The 18,163-nt window shown below is 40.7% G+C and overlaps 2 protein-coding genes across 2 annotated transcripts; both read left to right on the top strand.

Annotated features, from left to right (window-relative positions):
• Positions 1 to 216: 216 nt before the first annotated feature.
• On the top strand, positions 217 to 6,736 carry snrpa1 (small nuclear ribonucleoprotein polypeptide A'). The gene is made up of 9 exons (XM_069711460.1): positions 217 to 376; positions 1,566 to 1,713; positions 2,877 to 2,955; positions 3,167 to 3,213; positions 3,308 to 3,410; positions 4,495 to 4,574; positions 5,054 to 5,129; positions 6,115 to 6,208; positions 6,443 to 6,736. The coding sequence occupies exons 1-9, from the start codon at positions 295 to 297 to the stop codon at positions 6,607 to 6,609; spliced, it is 876 nt and encodes a 291-aa protein (XP_069567561.1). The 5' UTR covers positions 217 to 294; the 3' UTR covers positions 6,610 to 6,736.
• A 2,161-nt stretch (positions 6,737 to 8,897) lies between these two features.
• selenos (selenoprotein S) lies at positions 8,898 to 17,750 on the top strand. Its single transcript, XM_069711457.1, has 6 exons — positions 8,898 to 9,155; positions 9,770 to 9,901; positions 10,393 to 10,499; positions 10,590 to 10,679; positions 15,408 to 15,480; positions 16,617 to 17,750. The coding sequence occupies exons 1-6, from the start codon at positions 9,053 to 9,055 to the stop codon at positions 16,694 to 16,696; spliced, it is 585 nt and encodes a 194-aa protein (XP_069567558.1). The 5' UTR covers positions 8,898 to 9,052; the 3' UTR covers positions 16,697 to 17,750.
• The last annotated feature ends 413 nt before the right edge of the window (positions 17,751 to 18,163 follow it).

Here is an 18,163-nt window from a genome sequence, read left to right as displayed (position 1 = left end):
GTTGGTGAAAGGCAGTGTTTGATTGGCAGTTTAGAAATTTCAAAGTCACATTTTAACACGATTTCTATACCGCGCAGCTTATTGAACAACAAGAGTAAAGCCGAGGGCTTCCTGCAGTGTTGTCCTCCATCCGCTCGGGGGCGCTGCAATAAAGTAAAGCCACTATAAGAAATATATATATATATATAAAAAAAAAAAAACAAGCCTTTGTTCCGGGCAGCGTGGTGCGGTCTTGCGCACACCGTTGAACGTTTTGCTTCAGTCACTAACGTGGTAACTTTTGCTCTTGTGAAAATGGTGAAATTGTCAGCGGAACTTATCGAGCAGGCGGCTCAGTACACGAACCCGGTGAGAGACAGAGAGCTGGACCTGAGAGGTGAGCGGAACTTCTGTCACGACAGCATTTTGTTGCGTGTGCGCGTGTTAAAGTTAGCTTGATTTACGCGGGCCTCGGTCCAAACTCCATTCAAAAACACCTGAACTGGATCGTGTTCGTACTTCCTGATATGAACAGTAAAATAGCTTTTTTTAAATTTTTAATTTTGGACTACGTTGTTTCACTGTTGAAGGTTGTAGCTGCAACATTGTTTGCTGACGTCACCATAGTGTTTCGTAAAAAGATAATATTACCGGAGGGGGAGGTGTCAATCATCAAGCTCTTTTTTGTTTTTATTAAAAAAAATTTATTAATTAATAGATAGATATACTTTATCGATCTCGCAAGGGGAAACATTTACATTACAGCAGCATGAAGATACAGCAAAAGCTATACAAATTCAGAATAAAAATAGTGTTAGTAAAAGTATTTAAAAAAAATTAAAAATGCACAGTATATACAAATAAAATAGAATGAAATTGAATTAAACAAGGGAACTGTAAAAGGTGTGTGCAACTAGTTTTGGTGTGATCTTAGACTCGGATCTAAGTTTCAAGGCCCACATGAACTTAATTTTAACATTAATTTTCCACCTAGGAAACAAACAAGGTTATAAAACAAGGCAAGCTTATTTGTAGAGCACATTTCAACAACAAGGTAATTCAAAGTGCTTCACATAAAACCATTAAAAACATCAGGCAAAAGAAAACATTTAAAAACAATTAAGAACCGTGATTGAAACATTAAACAAATCTGATATATATAGACACATAAATCAAACAGATGCCGAAAAGTTGATTCAAATTCAATTTTATTTATATAGCGCCAAATCAAAACACAGGTTATTTCATAGCACTTAACACATTGAAGTCCTGACAGCAGAACTTTACAACATTATACAGAGAAACCTAACAATTCAACAATTCCCACGTAAACTATGAGGGAAAATTAGATGTAATGGTGAGATGTGACAGTCAAAATTCATGGCTCCATTTCTACTGTGATGCACTTTTTACCGGCCGACCAAAGAAAACAACAGAGACTTCAGTTCATCCGAAACTCTGCAGCTTGAGTTTTAACCAGAACCGAGAGGAGGGAACACGCGTGTTTAATTTGATGCATTTGAATCTGTTCTTATAAGAACTCTATATAAGTACTCGCATGCGTTCATATTCCTTTATTCTCCCAGGTTATAAAATCCCGGTGCTCGAGAATCTCGGAGCAACTCTGGACCAGTTCGACACCATCGACTTCTCTGATAATGAAGTCCGGAAACTGGACGGCTTCCCTTTGCTCAAACGGCTGAAAACATTGTTGATGAACAACAACAGAATCTGGTGAGTTAAACCTGCAACACCCTCCCATGTCTGGAACGGGGAAAAATCCAGGATGTTGAATGATTAAATTAATGGAGGCGTGTCGGTGCTTTCTGTGGAGCCCAAAACAGATTTAAGGGTTATAATTACAGAATATTTTCAACTCAATCTGCTGTTCCTGGATCTTGTCAGCTCTGTGACATCATCTATGGTGTGTAAAATAAAAATACAAAACTCATTTTCTGAGACACACAAAGTCTAAGTTGGGAGTCCTTTATATTTATGACTGAAACTGTTAAAAGCAAAACTTTCCATCAAGTCTTTATGGGATTATGTTTCCTCCTGATATAATTTTGCATCAGACTATGACTTCTTCATTACTGTCATACGGATTAATGCATTAGTTTAGTGTCTTGAATATATATAAATAGTGCACTGGGGTTTGGTGTTGGTAACCAATACCTTGACTTCAGTCCTGGCTCTCGAACATTTTCCATTATTACCAAAAAGCAAATCAAAATTTATTTTTGCCATTTTTATACGCTCAAAGCAGTTTACCGACATTGTTTACATGAAGTCTGATAAAATGGAGCCCCACTTTTGATCTCTTCTTGGATATGTTTTTGCAAAGCACCATGAAATACAGCTCCGAGAGAGAGAGTATAACGCAGGTTATTTTCTACAGCTGTAATTTACAGATGTTCCTCAGTGCCAGAGAAGCCGCTGGTCGTAGACTTCAGCACATGCAACATATACAGTGAACCCTCGCTATAACGCGGTTCACCTTTCACGGTCTCGCTGCTTCACGGATTTGCATCGTGCATTGAAATCACATTACGACTATATGTAACGTAGATATATTTAATGTCCAGTTCTATCTATTTCAATTGTAAAATAAAGGTTACTACTTCACGGATTTCGCCTATCACGGTTTCTTTTTGGAACGTAACCCCCGCGAAAAACCAGGGTTCACTGTAGTTGGTTTGAAAAGTGATTGTGATGATGTCGTAACTTCTTAGGTGTGTAGTTTTGGTGTCTTTTATCTTATGCAGCACATCCTATTTTTTTTATATTCTGCCATTTTCATCTGGACGCGATGAGCCCTGTTTTTTGTTGTTGTTTTGTTTCATGAGGAAACTAAAGAAGCTGTTTTTGTTTAACTTGCTGTTAACTTGTGTCTCCAGTCGTATCGGTGAGAATCTGGAGCAGTCGCTGACCTGTCTGACAGAACTGGTTCTCACAAACAACAACATTCAGGATCTGGTGAGTACATTTAACACATTTTACTGATTTACACTCAGAAAAATAGTCATTCTGTTCAGTCTGATGCCCCTTTTTAATTCAGAGTTAATGTCCGTCCCTCCAGGAAATCCCAGTAATTCACACAAATTCAAGCAAAAAAAAAAATAAATATTGTTTTTATGTGTGTGCATATATGTGTGTTTTAGTGAATCATTGCTCTTTTCCTTTGCAGGGTGACTTGGACCCTCTCGCTACTGTAAAGTCATTGAATCTTCTCAGGTATGAATATTAAAAGATAAACTGCTTTTGTAACTGTCCTGTACGTCACTGAAACATGGTCTTTCATATGTTTTAATAATCATTGAAATTGTAGTTTGTTAAGGAATCCAGTGACAAACAAGAAGCACTATAGGCTCTACGTCATCAACAAAATCCCACAGATCCGCGTGCTTGATTTTCAGAAGGTGAAGCTCAAGGTAAGTGCTTCCTGATTCCTAATTCCCAGTTACGTCTCCTGTAATGTGTCTTCAGCGCCTCTGAACAACGTCACCATCCTCTCACCGTTTCTTCAATTCAAAATAATCATGTTCATTTCTCTCATTTACGTAATTTGGAAGAAAACTCGACAAAAAGCAATGACGGTGCCTCATACAGAACCGTTGTTATGGCATGTTTAGTCTGCCCACAGAGAGTCGTGTTCACCTCCCATGATGCACCACTGCACCCACACTGATTTTATCCACACAGTTTCATCAGCGCATGCTCTGCCTCGGTTTTCCTCAGCTGTGTGAAATTCATACATTTTAGAACAATCTAAGCTGAAATAAATCAGGCCATGTTACTTTTCGGCATCCCATAATACTCAGAAATGCCACTTTAAAACGGACTTTGATAGGAATCAAATGGTTTTATTGGCACGTAATTTATTTGATCAACTTTGAACTTTAAAGGTGAACTTTCCACCCCAAATTTAAAACATTCAAGTAGTAAAAACACATCAAAGACATTATATTTAAATTATTATTATTAATAATAATATAGTGTAAATACCAACATTTATTAGGGAAACATGCATTTCAGACCAATTGTATCGGGAAGATACGACTATTATGGATTATAATAAAACATAAGTTACTTTTTTAATATTATTTTATATTTAGTTTACTGCTGCTCTCGTCACATGTATGAACGCTGTCTTGTCATTAGCTGATGGACAACGTAGAAGCGCTTATTTTATTTAATGCAGCTGATGTCCCAAATGAAACTGGCAGATAAAATGTCATTTCGAAATGACATCACGTAGAGGCATGATTGAAATTTTAATCCGACTAATTCTGCAGCCCCTTTTCATGAGGAATGAGTCGTAGATCATACGTGTTGAAGATGTGAAGCTAAATCAGCTGTACGGACGTCATGGTGGCAGATTCATCATCAACGCGTCGTGCTGAAAATCCGAAGTGGTTGAAATGCTCCTTTTCCTGCCTCTTCTTGCTCAGCGTGGGTTGAAGCTGCAGTATGTCATTAACCAGGATTTTTCACCTCAACTGTGTGATATCGTAGGAACGCCAGGAGGCGGAGAAAATGTTCAAGGGCAAACGGGGTGCTCAACTTGCAAAGGATATTGCCAAGCGAACGAAAACGTAAGACGAAGGTCCTCGTTGGACAGCAGCTTCTCAGAATCACTGGATCCTGGCTCACAACAAACACCGTCGTCACCAGAATATAAACGGTGATCGTTAAACGGATACAGATGATCTGGCATATTTCTGTTGGCTAGATGCAGATATTCAAAATTCCACAAGAAGATGTAACAAAACCATGTAAACATATGGGATCTGCACAAAAAGACAGATTTGTTTTTGTCTTAGCAAATTGTTAAAAAAAAAACCAAAAAAAAACCACCAACCCATAATTTCTTTAAATGGGCCTCAAATTTCAACAAACTAAAACCTGAAGCCAGAAACTCACCACAGTGTTTCTCAGGACTGCTGTCTTTGGACGATGGATCAGTTTATTTGACTCAAGAAAAGATACTACACATGATTTACTACGCTGGTCTGAGAGGTCAGAGAAGTGTGTGTGTGTGTGTGACGTCTGAACGGCACTGTGCTCCTTTCAGATTCACTCCTGGAGTGCCAGCGCAGCCTGAGAAGAAGAAGGCGGGACCTTCTCAAGCAGACGTGGAAGCTATCAAGGTTCAGTTGTTGGTTTTTCTTATATGTCTTTTTGACAGTTGATAGCGATGATACGTAATGAAAGAGTGGATGTCGGGTATATGATTAGAATAGAGTTTCATATAATATGTAATATAATGTAGTTTCTACTTGTTATAGTTCTATTAAATGACCCATTTGGTGAAGTCGGGTCTCTTTTGGTCCTTTTTGGTCGCTCCGAGCACCCGTACCGTAACACCACGGATAGTCACGCACTTACAGTCCTAGAGGAGGCTAGCTGGACCGGTTTGGTTTGAACACACGACACGGAGCTAAAATGTTAAAAACACATGAGAACATGGATATCTTTGTTCATCAGATATCTTTGTTCATCAGATATCTTTGTTCATCAGATATCTTTGTTCATTAGATATCTTTGTTCATCAGATATCTTTGTTCATCAGATATCTTTGTTCATCAGATATCTTTGTTCATCCGATATCTTTGTTCCAACCAGACTGAGCTAGCTGATCAATTTAGTGTTCTGTATTTATTCAGGTGGAGACTAAAAATCCTCTCTGTTGCTAGGTGGTTGTTATGGGTCTGACTACTTCCTGGAATAGTAAACATTACATACGTTACATAAGAGTCTACTAACGTGACTGATTATTTTCCAGTTGTTAGTCATACCTCATGTGTTGCCATGGAAACAGATCACACCCACAAAAAGTTTAATATTTTGACAGTGAATTGCTCCCAATATATGAAAACATTTAAATTACATATTATATTTAGTTGGTAACTTGTGTAATCGGTCCTGACCGCATCAATGTCTTTAATAATCAAATTATCTCCTGTAATATTGATTAATTAAACCACAGTGGAGTCGAAGCACGATTGACGTCCTGAAATGAACCTGATGAACATTCACGTTTTCCATCCGATCTGCAGGATATAAAGTGATAACTGAGAATAGAGTTGTTGTTGTTTTTTGTTTATTATATGTCAGCTGGTGTTTGTGTTTCAGAACGCAATCGCTAACGCCTCGTCGTTGGCGGAGGTGGAGAGGTTGAAAGGGATGCTGCAGGCCGGTCAGATCCCCGGCCGGGATCTCACACAAGGTCAGCGTCAAACCAAACACTGTTCCGGAAACTCCAGAGTTCTTCACGCACAATTTCCCGTATTTGTTTGTTTTAGGAAAACATTTGGCCGGGAGAGTTTGTAAAATGTAGGGAAAAAATTTACATTACAGAAGCAGCTCCTGAATGGATGCTGGTGGTATTAAAACTAACATTATAAGATAAAAGCAGCCTTTCTCTTTATGGATGGATGAATGTTTTAATTTGTGAAATCAGGAACCGATGTGATGGTTGAGGAGGAGGAGGAAGAGGAAGAAGAGGAGGAGGGGGAGGAAGAAGAGGGTGGCACTGCACAGATGGAGGAACATATGGACCAAGAACAGATGGATGAGCGGCAGGATGATGAAGTTATGGATGAAGAGCCACATGTTAATGGCTCCTGAGTATGCCAACCACATTCTTGTTATTTCTTTGTTTTTTTTGTTTTTTTACTTCTAGATCTCTCATGTTTCACCTGGACTGTTGTAATTTGTCAAATTCATTAAAATGACATTAAACTGATTTCTCATACTGTTGAGTGGGACCAGTTTTTTTTAGATTAAATTTCCAGAGGACAAAAAAAAAAATGTTGATGAAGGTGCAAACAGGTCCTAACTTTCACAACACTTCGTGTACAGAAAGAAAAAAAAATACAAATACCTATACAATAAAAATAAGAGAAAAATAGATCTTTTTTGAAAAAGTAAGACCAATGATTAAATACACACACACAAAAATACAGTTTGGGATGATGCAGTATATATATCTATACACCTAAACAATGGTGCAATTGGACCTCCTGCAGATGGTGCTGATGCTGTTGGGTGTTGATTGACAGCCTGTGGATAAAACCTGTTCTTGTTTCTGGTTGTTTTGCTCTGTAGTGCCCCCCAGAGGGGAGCAGCTGGAACAGCGGGTGTCCAGGGCGGGATGGGTCTGCAGAGATGCTACTGGCCTGTTTCCTGACTCTGGACTTAACTGGATTATAGAATTTATATTGGCTCCACTGTAAATTTGCAAATGAGCACGAACTCAGTGGTTTTGAAAACTATTTGTAACGCCGGTGCTGATGTTGATCAGACGACTTCACTTGGAGAACTTGGTCGTGAAGGTTACTGCTTCACTGGAATGTGCTCCATTTGTATGCAACAGAAATTCAGCCACTGCATTTCAGAGCTCAAAGTACAGCTGAGAAAGATGCCGGAGTGACTTCAGGACACGTTTTTGTGACTGTCCTCGAGTGGCTTAGCCAAAGCTCAGACTTTAAACCCCCTTAGACAAAATCTCCCTCCACAAAGTCTATATTAATAAAACCAAAGGAGAATAAGCTCACGATAAAAATGTATAAAGTAGCTCAGTTTACTTTTGTAGATTGGAAAAAAAAAGAAACAAGAATTTAAATGCTGTGAAGTCACTGCTGAAAAGGAAACTTTACTCCGTCTCTTATTCGACTTTACTTTCTTTGAACACATTAAAGAATGCATCTCTGAAGTGGATGAGACCTTTAAAAGTGTATTTGATGCAGATGTTAGTATGTATGAAGTCTAACAGCTAACTTCTTCAGGCACTTCTGGGAACCTCTCAAAGACTTTATCGTCCACATGTTAAAAGAAATAGAGAGATAGATCACTCCTCTAACAACCATGAAACAAGGAATCATCACTGTTATTTCAAAACCTAGCAAAGATAACAAATTAATTGACCACCTTAGACACAGAATGCTCAATAAAGATTTTAAATGTTTAACTCATTGATGCTAAAGGATAAAAAAAAAAAAGAGCAAATTATTTCAGATACACAGTCAGGCTTTATAAAAGGATGTTCCATTCATACCTATAAACGACTTATTGGATTATAACTGTTTGATTGACACATTTTTAAAGCCTTTGATACGATTAACATAAATTGTGTACTTTAGAATCATTTTGATTAATTTAACTTTCTATATGTAATTAAAAGACTATAAGGATACTAACAGCGCAGTCTGAGGAATGTCTCCAAGGTTTTCAATTGATAATAGGATTAAACCAGCTTGTCCCATTTTAACCTTGATTTCCATGGCAGCTGCAGAAATGCTCTCCATTCTTATAATAAATCACAGACTTTGGATAAACAGCTGGTAATCAGGTAACTGGCTGATGACACAACCATATTTAATACAATCATTATTCTTGGTAAAACAATTCCAACAAATTCAAAAAAACGCATTCAAGCTTTTACACCTTTCACAGGGAACTGTGCTTGTATTTTGTTTCTAAAAAGCATGGAGAAGAAGAATCCTCTGAAACTACAGACTTTCGGAAGACCTTGAAGAGAACTCCTAGATCTCCTTTCTTTTATTACTTTTATTGAATTTATATTTTTTTTTCTTATTTTCTGCCTGTCCAAATGAAACGCAACCAAAAAGTTCAATAAAGTTGAGTTAAAAAAAGAAGAAAAACGGCAGACACGTTGTGACGCACCGCCTACGTAAAAGGCGTCATGTTATTAACACGTCAACGATTTGCATTTTAGCTAGCTACTTTTAGCAGGGATTGTGCTAGATTGGATCAGTTGGCGGTAAAGGACACTCCGCTGCTGTGATTGGTTGCTTTTCTGTCAATCATCTGGCCCCCTAAAGCTATCACCAATCCTAACTCTTATCTTTAACCCTGCCCATACGGTAACAACCAATCACAGAGGGCCTCCTTCCCCGCTGATGCAATCCAGCAGCAGCCGAATGCCTGACTCAGGAAGAAGTCCCAACCGCGACACATAACTCCAGGAGCCGAATACATTTCCTGTCTAGCAGCGAACACCATTCTTCTTCGTGCCTTAAAAACAGACAACGTTTGTTTAAAATCTGAAATGGATGATGATGTGGAGATTACAGACGTAGGTGACGATGACCACACCTACGTGGTGAAGACGCCTCTCAAGAACCAGGATCTGAGTTCCGTAACTCTAACCGGTAATTTACCACCACAACCCGGACCCGGTTATTAACGGTTTAACGGTCGGGCTGACGTTACTTCTGGGTTTAAGTAAAAAATGGCCATAAGGACGTTGAGCAAACTGTTATGATATTATAAGGTCTTGTATTAGTGTTCAACTTCTCTTGCTGCGTGACAACAATGTGTTGAGATGTTTAGCTCGTGCAAAAAAAACAATTCTAGTCAATCATATATAGTCATAAATAAATCGCATATTATTTTATTTAAGACATTTTTAAATGTGTGTTTCCATTGTGTCCATGTCATATTTGAGGTATGAAGTGTAAAACATGCGTCATTTAACATCATTTTCTTGTTACTTCATATTGTAGAGTGGTGGGATGGATAATTTCCCAGAATGCTCTGAGTTAATGTGTTCATATTTGGCAGCATGAGTGACGTGAGTTGTGCGTTATTGTGTGTATTTAAAGTGTGTAAAATATTTGCGTCATGTTCAACAGCCAAATACATAGCAGCTCCTGGGCTTGTACGGTAGAATAGAGTCCATCTCTCTGCCTGGTCTTTCACCATTAAGAGTCCCTGACTTATTATAATATAATATTTACTTTATCTCCCTTCATATGTTTTGCAGTCGGAGAGCTCCTGTCCGAGTACGGGTGGTACCTGTTGGTCGTGTCTCTGCTGGTCTACCTGCTGATCCAGCAGCTCAGCAAGAGGAGATCCAGCCAGAGCCCTCGCCCACCACCCCCACTAACAGCGCAAGGTCAGCACCAGTGTTTGTGTTTACATGTTGTTTCTGGGTTCATACAGGCCGCCTGGTACAAAGGTGGGATGAGCAAAACTTAAAGTCGTACAGGTCCTTCATGAGAACATTTTGGGGACTGAAAAACATTAGAATAAATAAACACAACAGTGTTTTAATGCATTTGTCATACACTGATAGTTCTGAATATGAGTATTGGCTTTGCCAGGAAACAACGTTTGTTTTTAAACAATTTTCCGATATACCGCGATACTTAACATCCCGTATGGATGTACGCTGAAGATCCTTCCTCGTCATGCTGGTGGTTAAAAGACTGCTGAACTTGATTACCGTGTGCAACTGTAAACGACATCCAACGAGTTCATCAGCGTAAATATTGTTAGTTGAAAAACTAGTTTTACATTCTCATTTACAATGAGATCAAAACAATAAAAAAAAAAAAACTACTGCTGGTAAAATCATCTCCTCATTAATTTCTTTTTTTCTCTCAGATGCTGCGTTAGTGTCCAGAAGACAGGAGGCCATGGAAGTAGCTAGGAGAAAGATGCAGGAGGAGCTCGACGCCAAAGCAGCCATCTTCAGGGTGAAACAGAAAGAGGTACGTACGGGAGGTGACGTGTTGGACGGGTGCGATGTGATGTGCGATGATGTCGGGCCTCACCGGTGTTTACTTGTGTTTTATGAACAGCAAGAAGAAGAGAAGAGGAGGCAGAAAATCGACCTCTGGGAGAGTATGCAGCAGGGAAAGAGTTACAAAGGAGCTGCAAAGCTTTCTCGGGTGAGTGTGACGCTGAGTCGGCAGGAACTTTCACGGACGCATTTTTATAATTACACTTTCTCCAGGAGATAACTGGTCCTGGTTCAGGGTTCAGGTTGGCAGGTGAGGACAAGCGTCATAAGACACGGATGTGTTGGAGTTACGGTCAGGATTGTGTTAAAGTAAATCGGAAACGCATGTTGACTTCACTTCCTCCAGAATACTCAAAAACTGCAATAACTGTAAAATGTGGTTTAAAAAATATATATAATAAGGCGGCGTCCATTTTTGTTGTTCGTTGCTTTGCAACACGGTTCACACAATTTAGAGCCTGATTTAAAAGGTTTGCGTGTGTAAAATCACGTGCAAACTTCACACCACCCGCAAAGAAATGTCCAAGCAGATCTACTAACGACGTGCAGTGAGGATTGAGTCTTTCAAATGTGCAATTTAACACGTCCATTTTGCGTGTTTGCCTACATCATATGTAATATTGGGCGTTTCTGCTTGAAGGTGGAAAATACTGAGAAGTGATTGTTGTGTATTTTAGTACGACTGAAGGTTTTAATCAGATGAACATCAGGAGAGACGGCTGCTCTTATTGTGAAGGAGACGCAGGAAACCAAAGAATACGTAGGGAACGAGGTTTTACAGACAGAGGCAAAGATTATTCAGACATATCGTTTGTCCAGCGACAACATTTCTGAGTTATTGAATGAACTGAATGATGATTGACAGCCGACTCAGCATTTTGCTGCCTCTGCATCATTCCAGCGTATCTCTGCTTGGATATCCCACCAGTCCTGTTATTCAGCTGTCACATCCTGAATGAGTACTGCAGAATTCACAGGTAGCTTCATCAGGTTCACGAGACCTCCAGGAACTGAATGAAACTAATTCACCTGCTCATCACAGAAAGATCTGGACCTGCTGATCGCTGTTTGTTAGAGGATCTCATCCACCGTCCCTCTTTTATTTGCCGACATTTTCTTATTAAGACATTTTCGCCTTTTTGTTTTTCCCACGGTATTTACTTACTCGTTGATAATCTCCTATAAAGCGTTTTGTTCTTGTTCTATTTCTATTTCTTAATTTCAATGGGATCAGATTTCCTTTTCTTTTTGCGGTCGCTCTGTTTTCCATTACTGGAATCTCTGTAACACCCAAACCCCTCATTTAAATACAGCGATTTGCACCTGATTTCAATGACGCAATTACTCTGTAAATCACCCGCAAAACGGGTGCAAATTTCTTTTGCAAACTTTTGGAAGGAACACGCAATTTAGTACCATTATTTTAGATCTTAGTAAATCAGGCCGTTAGTTTTTAAACTGAAAGCTAAATGTTGCATCATGAATGTAGGTCTGTGGAGGAGCCAGCGGTGGATCTGACTGATCTGATTGGAAACCTGACGATACTACGTCCCGCCCACCGATAGCTGTAAGCACCACAGGCCTGTCAATCAAACAGACACGGTCGTGGATTTTCTCTTTATCTAATTCTTGGTGAGAAAATTAAATAAAGGTTCTGACGCCAAATTCCTTTGTCATCTTTTAATCTTTGCAAAGAGGTATCAAGAGGTATATCTATCAAACAGAATATATGTATTGCACGGATAATGCACGGAAGAGCCCTCCTCACCTCTCGGGACACTTGGGAGAGAACATTTGACAGGTTGACAGGTAGTTAAGACTGTCCTTTTCACAGTGTGCTGGAGGGGAGTGGTCTCGGTAACGGGCTGATGCCCATGTGTGGATTTCAGGATTTCAAATGGGCTCAGTCCTGTTCTGGCTCTCAGTCTCATCCTCAGGTGCCTTCAGCCAGGACAAACCTGTTTGTGAACAACACTTGGCTAATTTAGCTTTTAGTGTGTCGTTCTCTCGTTCCACTGCCCCTCCGCTAGCTGGATGGTCGGAGCAATGTTGTCTGAGGTCAATGCCTAGAAAAGCACCAACCTGTGTGATAGCTTCATTTACAAAATGTGAGCCATTATCACTGCTGATTTTGGTGGGAATGCCCCAGCGGGGGGGAACAATCTGTCAGCAGTGCTTTGGCCACTGAAGCGCTGTCTGGCTTGGATGTGGGAAAAACTTCAACCCATGTGGACGACATGTCTACCGGAACCAGACGGTACTTTTTCCCTTCGCTCGGTGTTAACCCAATGAAATCCATCATTAGGTGGTCAAACGGCATGCTGGGAGGTGGATGTGCAGCCGGGGGCGTGGAAATGCCTCATCGGGAACACATTCCCAAAAATGAGAGCATTTGTTTTTTGGTGTCAGGCTTAGGGATGTTTTGAATGGTAGAAACCCTCAGCTGTGATAATTTGTCCTAAAAATGTGGCCTGTTGTTGGACAAATTGCAGCTTTGACAGGCTGGCTTCATGTGTGAGGCAGCAGATCTTCAGATCATCAACAGACTGCAGTATATTGGAGCCTGCAGACAACGAGCGATTCAAGACCTGCACAGAGAGCTGAGTTGTAAATGGTGGGTGATTCAACAGAAATGGGTTTCCGAGCAGGAGATGTATCACAGGGGTTGATAATGGCAGCTTTCAGGAGAGAGTTAAAAACAGGAGTGATATCGTCAATAGCTTCCTGTTTGAGAGGATATTGTTGTTTACAAGGTCTGAAGCTTGATTTTGGCGTAATGATCACCGGTTGACAGGGATTTTATCAGTCCGACATCATACTTGTGTTCTGCCCACAAGCAGCCGGGGACCCGGCTGAGGGCCAGATGTGGAGGAGGTGAGTCAGAGAGGCATGTGGAGGATTGGACAACTTCAGTTAACATATTAAGAGATTTTTGAAAAGCCTGCCGAGGGAGGAAACGGCACATTTGGGTCGTCTGTAGGGCGTTAAGATCACGATACCAGTCCTGTTCATAGGAGAGTCCTCCCCCTCTCAGTCAGCGTGTGGTTGGTCGGTTAATGCTTCCAGGTCGGGCCAGTCCTTTGCCCAATGGCCACGCTGCTGGCACCGGAAACACAGTTCTGGGTCATAACCGCCTCGCCCTCTTCCTCTTCATCTGCCACGTCTGCTGCCTCTCTGGTGCAGGCCACGCCCCCGGTCGTGGTACAGGGTGAGGGCGGCCATGTGGAGCTCTTTCACATGTTTTCAGCCTTCTTTCTCTTTCTTGTTTCGTTCAGCGTGAACGGCATGACGCTTTATCTCGGTCGGTCTTTTGTCATCGAGGCCAACGCGGGACAGTTCTACACTCTTCCTCAGTTCTGGCCGCGGAGGAACTGATCGCGGACGTGTGACTCCCATGTGCCACGTCCGTCGCCCAGGGCCGAGGGAATCTGGGAATGCAGCTACGGATGTCGACCACTTCCAGCAGTCTGGCGTGATATGCAGATGGCAGATGTGTTGATTTTGGCTGAAAACTTTGTCTTGATGAAGGTGCGCGCCGCCTCGATGGTCACGGTGTAGACCGCGTGGGAATGCCCAGTATTTATACATATTGGAGCTGGTTTGACCGACCGGGGACCATATTTATTTTTCATCCATTTTAAATTTGACCCTGACGGTGCATCACCCTAACCCTGACAACTTTGGTCCTCTGGCTGCAGCCCGTTATTCTTTAGACAATCGTCACCGTGAATCTCTGATTCGCCTTCCGCCACAATCGGAGTGAAAGGCGTCTGAACTATCCTGTCCAGAACTTCAAAAGTTCCCAGAACTTTATGTATTCCCTGAATACTTCTATTTCAGCCCACCATTCGCCAAATGACCCCCGTCATAAACATTAAAAACGATATTAAAACTGAAACAGCTAGATGGTTCCCAATAGTCTGTTGTATTAAATGACTTCTTTCATTAAAATCTTAGCTATGTTAAATGATCAATTATAATAATAATAATATTATTTCAAATCTCACCGGATTTTGCAGCCAGGATCAATAGGTCCTTTTGGGGATCCTGTATGGTTTCGGTTGAACTCCCTCCGTCTGAGGGAACATTCGCTTTCAGGGTCGAGGTCACTGTGTGTCAAACCATATGCAATAGAGAACAAAGAAAACATTTGTGTTACATAAAGAGTATATGACATCATCTGGGGAATATATGTATGAAACAGAATATATGTATCACACAGATAATGCTATGGACAATTATCATTACAACATGCCCCCCAAAAACAGGTCTTCTTGAATCTTCTTTTCTAATGAATGAGGGATTATTTTCAGATGGACCTCCAGAAAACTAATAAGAAGGAGTGACTTTAGCTAACAACACCGAGATAACTGATGGACACATTTTATTCACTTTGGATTTGATGAGAGAAGTTGAATGGGAGTCTATGGAGCCGGAGGCTTTTTGGAGCCGACCTCTAGTGGCACTCGCTGGTATTGCAGCTGAAGACACTTCTGGATCGGAACCATTTTTCAGAGCCGGAGGCTACGAACACTTTTGTAAACAGACCGTATGATAAAACCCTGGAGAGCAGGAGTGGATGAACTAGACTAAAGGGACAAACCTGCCTAGAAGAAGTACAGCAAATGTATCCGCAGGGAAGCTGTGACGGTTTGATTGAAGAGCAACCGTATCTGGGATTTGATTGGTCGAGGCCTTTCGATTGGGTCGTTGGAACAAAATCAGAGCTGAAAAAACATGAAATCTCGAGTGTAAAAACTGATTTTGATTATAGCATGTAAATATGAACGAACTACACACACACACACACACACACACACACTCTCTGAGTGTTTGCGTGTCTCTATAATATCTGATTGATGTTGTTTCATTGCAGACCAGCGACGAGGCCAGCTCATCCCAAACGGGGCAGAAACCAAAGACGGACAAGAAGCCGCTCCGCAGTGCTGGTATGTACGTCACAGGACATGAGTTGGGCCCGACAGAACATACTGACAGCCTGGACAACACACACCGCATAAACATTATACAACTGATGACATTATTTAACTGAATGTTATTTAACTGACATTATATTTACAGTTTTTCATTTGGTGGAAGTAAAAATATGAATTTTCAAATCTGGAAACACCGTAAGGAGACTTACAAAATCGCCAAAGTGGATCTTATTCATAGAGCCTGAGGTTGTTCATTTACAGCTTTGCAGCTCAATTCAATATAATTCAATAATAAAGTTATTTCAGGTCACTGAACATTGTAAAGTTTTTACAACAGAACGATACGAAGGAACCGAATAATTCAATAATTCATTCCCACATGAGCGTCTGGGAAGAAAAACAGCTGCTGGGGATAATTTTTCAGGTGGAAAAAAAAGAAGTAAGATTTATTAAGTTATTTAAGATTAAATATTCAGTATCAGCGGAGGTTAAATAGTTTTAATCATATGCAGCTGGTTCCTGCTCTGCATTTTTTATTTGGCTGATCACAGCCCTGAATCACTGATCGGTGAGATCAATGTTCATCAATGTCACACTGAGACTCGCAGATTAAGAGAATTTTATTGTCATATGCACACGTATATAAAAAAAAGGCTGCACATAAACATCTTACTTTGCTGGTCCTCCCCAACCGAAACAAGAAAATATAAATAAATGTTTACAAAAAAAGAAAGAAAAAAAAAAAGAACTTAAGTGAAATATCAAAGAATGAAAATAGAAATATTTAAATAGAATACAAATATAAGAAATCAAAACATGTCAGTGTTATGCAAGAAGCAGCAGAGAGCAGCGATCTGGTGCTCATAATGTGCACTATTTCATTATTGCACCAACAGTGTATTGACAAACACCAGTAAACTGTAACAGCTCGTACCGATCACGAGTATTGATCCGGGCTGATTGGAGCTGCTGTGTTTCCACCGAATCCTTTAACCACACATGAGCGTGTGTGTGTGTGTGTGTGTGTGTGTGTGTGTGTGTGTGTGTGTGTGTGTGTGTGTGTGTGTGTGTGTGTGTGTGTGTGTGTGTGTGTGTGTGTGTGTGTGTGTGTGTGTGTGTGTGTGTGTGTGTGTGTGTGTGTTTTTCAGACTATAACCCCCTGAACGGACAGGGAGGAGGCAGCTGCTCCTACAGACCCGGCCGGAGAGGCCCGTCCTCCGGCGGATGAGGCTAAAGAACGTCAGAGACGCTGGTCGCTATCACCTTTGACCTCTGACAGCTTCTAAGGCGCACACTGGCTGACTGAACCAAGCTGACAATGTTGCAGAGCCCACATCTTTTTTTTTTTTTTTTTAAAGACTTTGATCACCTGTTCCTTTTTGTTTTTACTCGCTTCTGTTTACTCCGTTTCCACCCGGTACCAACGAGCCCGATCGGATCATAAGCGGCCCGACAGGAGAGTTTTACTGCACACGCTCCCTATAAAATAGCTCTTTAGTGATTTAAAACACGAGCCACTCGTTTCGATTTTTAACCTTTAAGTTTATCTCGTGTCATTTTCTGTTACACATCAGACCAACGGCTGTGAGAGAGGCTCTGCCCGCCTTGATCCACAGCAGCGCAGACACACTGGAACAATGGATTAATCTGACCCGAATCGTTGGGGGTTCAGGTTTCATGTTCTTGTGCTTCTTTGCTTGTATGTTTTCTTGATGTGGCTTCCACGTGTTACAGAGCGTGTTCGCTCCAGACGGGCGTGAACGGGCGGCCACTTGTGATCCGATCGCACCAGGCCGTGTCGGGTGACGCCGGATGAAAACAGATCCGTTGTGTTCATCAGTTAAGCGTCATCAATAGCATCTAATCTGTTTATTTTCCCTTCACTGTTTACTTTCTTACTTCTCTGTGCTGTTATGCATCAAAAATAATCTGCTGATTTTAAATCATGCTGTTCAGGGGCAGGTTTGCTGCATTTGAAAGCTTGTCATGAAGCCCTTCCTGTAAACGGTACGTAACCGCTCGGTCCGGCCGATGAGTTTCACAGTCAGTGTGTTTTTTTGTTTTTTTCTGATATACTTCAATGTGTTTATCAATGTGTGCCAATATAGCGTTAAAGTTTATATTACTGCAGCAGTTGTAGAAGGTGGACAACGTTTTAATTCCATAATAACACACTCTGGTTATGTAGTTATAAACATTTTGATATGTATATATATCAAAATTTAAGGAGGTTCTGCCGATTGTTATGCACATTTTTTATGCAATAAAGATTGTCACCAGGAGTTTCAAGTTGTCCATCTGAGGGGGGTGGGGAGGGTACTTAAACTTGATTTATCCAGGAAGCCTCAATACGACCAAAGACCTGAGAAACTTGCATATAAACAACATCAAAACAAGGGAATCAATTAAAAAACCCACCCAGACTGAAAGTCTCAGGTTCAGTTGTAGTTTAAAGCTGCTCCATGTAGTTGTCTTATGAACAAATAAAGTTTCCTGGAATATTTTGGATTATGTAGAAGAAAGTTTAAACTCTCTTTAGGCGGCTTTGATGCTGAGTGGCGGTGTCACAGGAAATAATAATAATAAACTATTTGGAGAGCACTTTTCTAACCTCTAGTTACAAAGTGTTTCACATGAAATAAGCCATTAAAACAAAACAAGTGAATTTTAACAAGTCTTAACAACACAATGATCA

This window comes from Brachyistius frenatus, unplaced genomic scaffold (genome assembly GCF_029030835.1).
Source record: "Brachyistius frenatus isolate BFR_SWC_R1_liver_20210118 unplaced genomic scaffold, ASM2903083v1 Contig_100, whole genome shotgun sequence".
Classification (NCBI taxonomy): Eukaryota; Metazoa; Chordata; class Actinopteri; family Embiotocidae; genus Brachyistius; species Brachyistius frenatus.
The sequence above is the reverse complement of the archived record's forward strand: the minus strand, read 5'-3'. Positions and strand labels throughout refer to the sequence as shown.

Coding starts and splice junctions, on each gene's coding strand:
- snrpa1 (XM_069711460.1), top strand. CDS start 295: ATGGTGAAATTGTCAGCGGAACTTATCGAGCAGGCGGCTCAGTACACG. Junction 2,956..3,166: donor ACAACAACATTCAGGATCTG/GTGAGTACATTT, acceptor TTTCCTTTGCAG/GGTGACTTGGACCCTCTCGC. Junction 5,130..6,114: donor CAGACGTGGAAGCTATCAAG/GTTCAGTTGTTG, acceptor TTTGTGTTTCAG/AACGCAATCGCTAACGCCTC.
- selenos (XM_069711457.1), top strand. CDS start 9,053: ATGGATGATGATGTGGAGATTACAGACGTAGGTGACGATGACCACACC. Junction 9,156..9,769: donor GAGTTCCGTAACTCTAACCG/GTAATTTACCAC, acceptor TATGTTTTGCAG/TCGGAGAGCTCCTGTCCGAG. Junction 10,500..10,589: donor TCAGGGTGAAACAGAAAGAG/GTACGTACGGGA, acceptor TTTTATGAACAG/CAAGAAGAAGAGAAGAGGAG.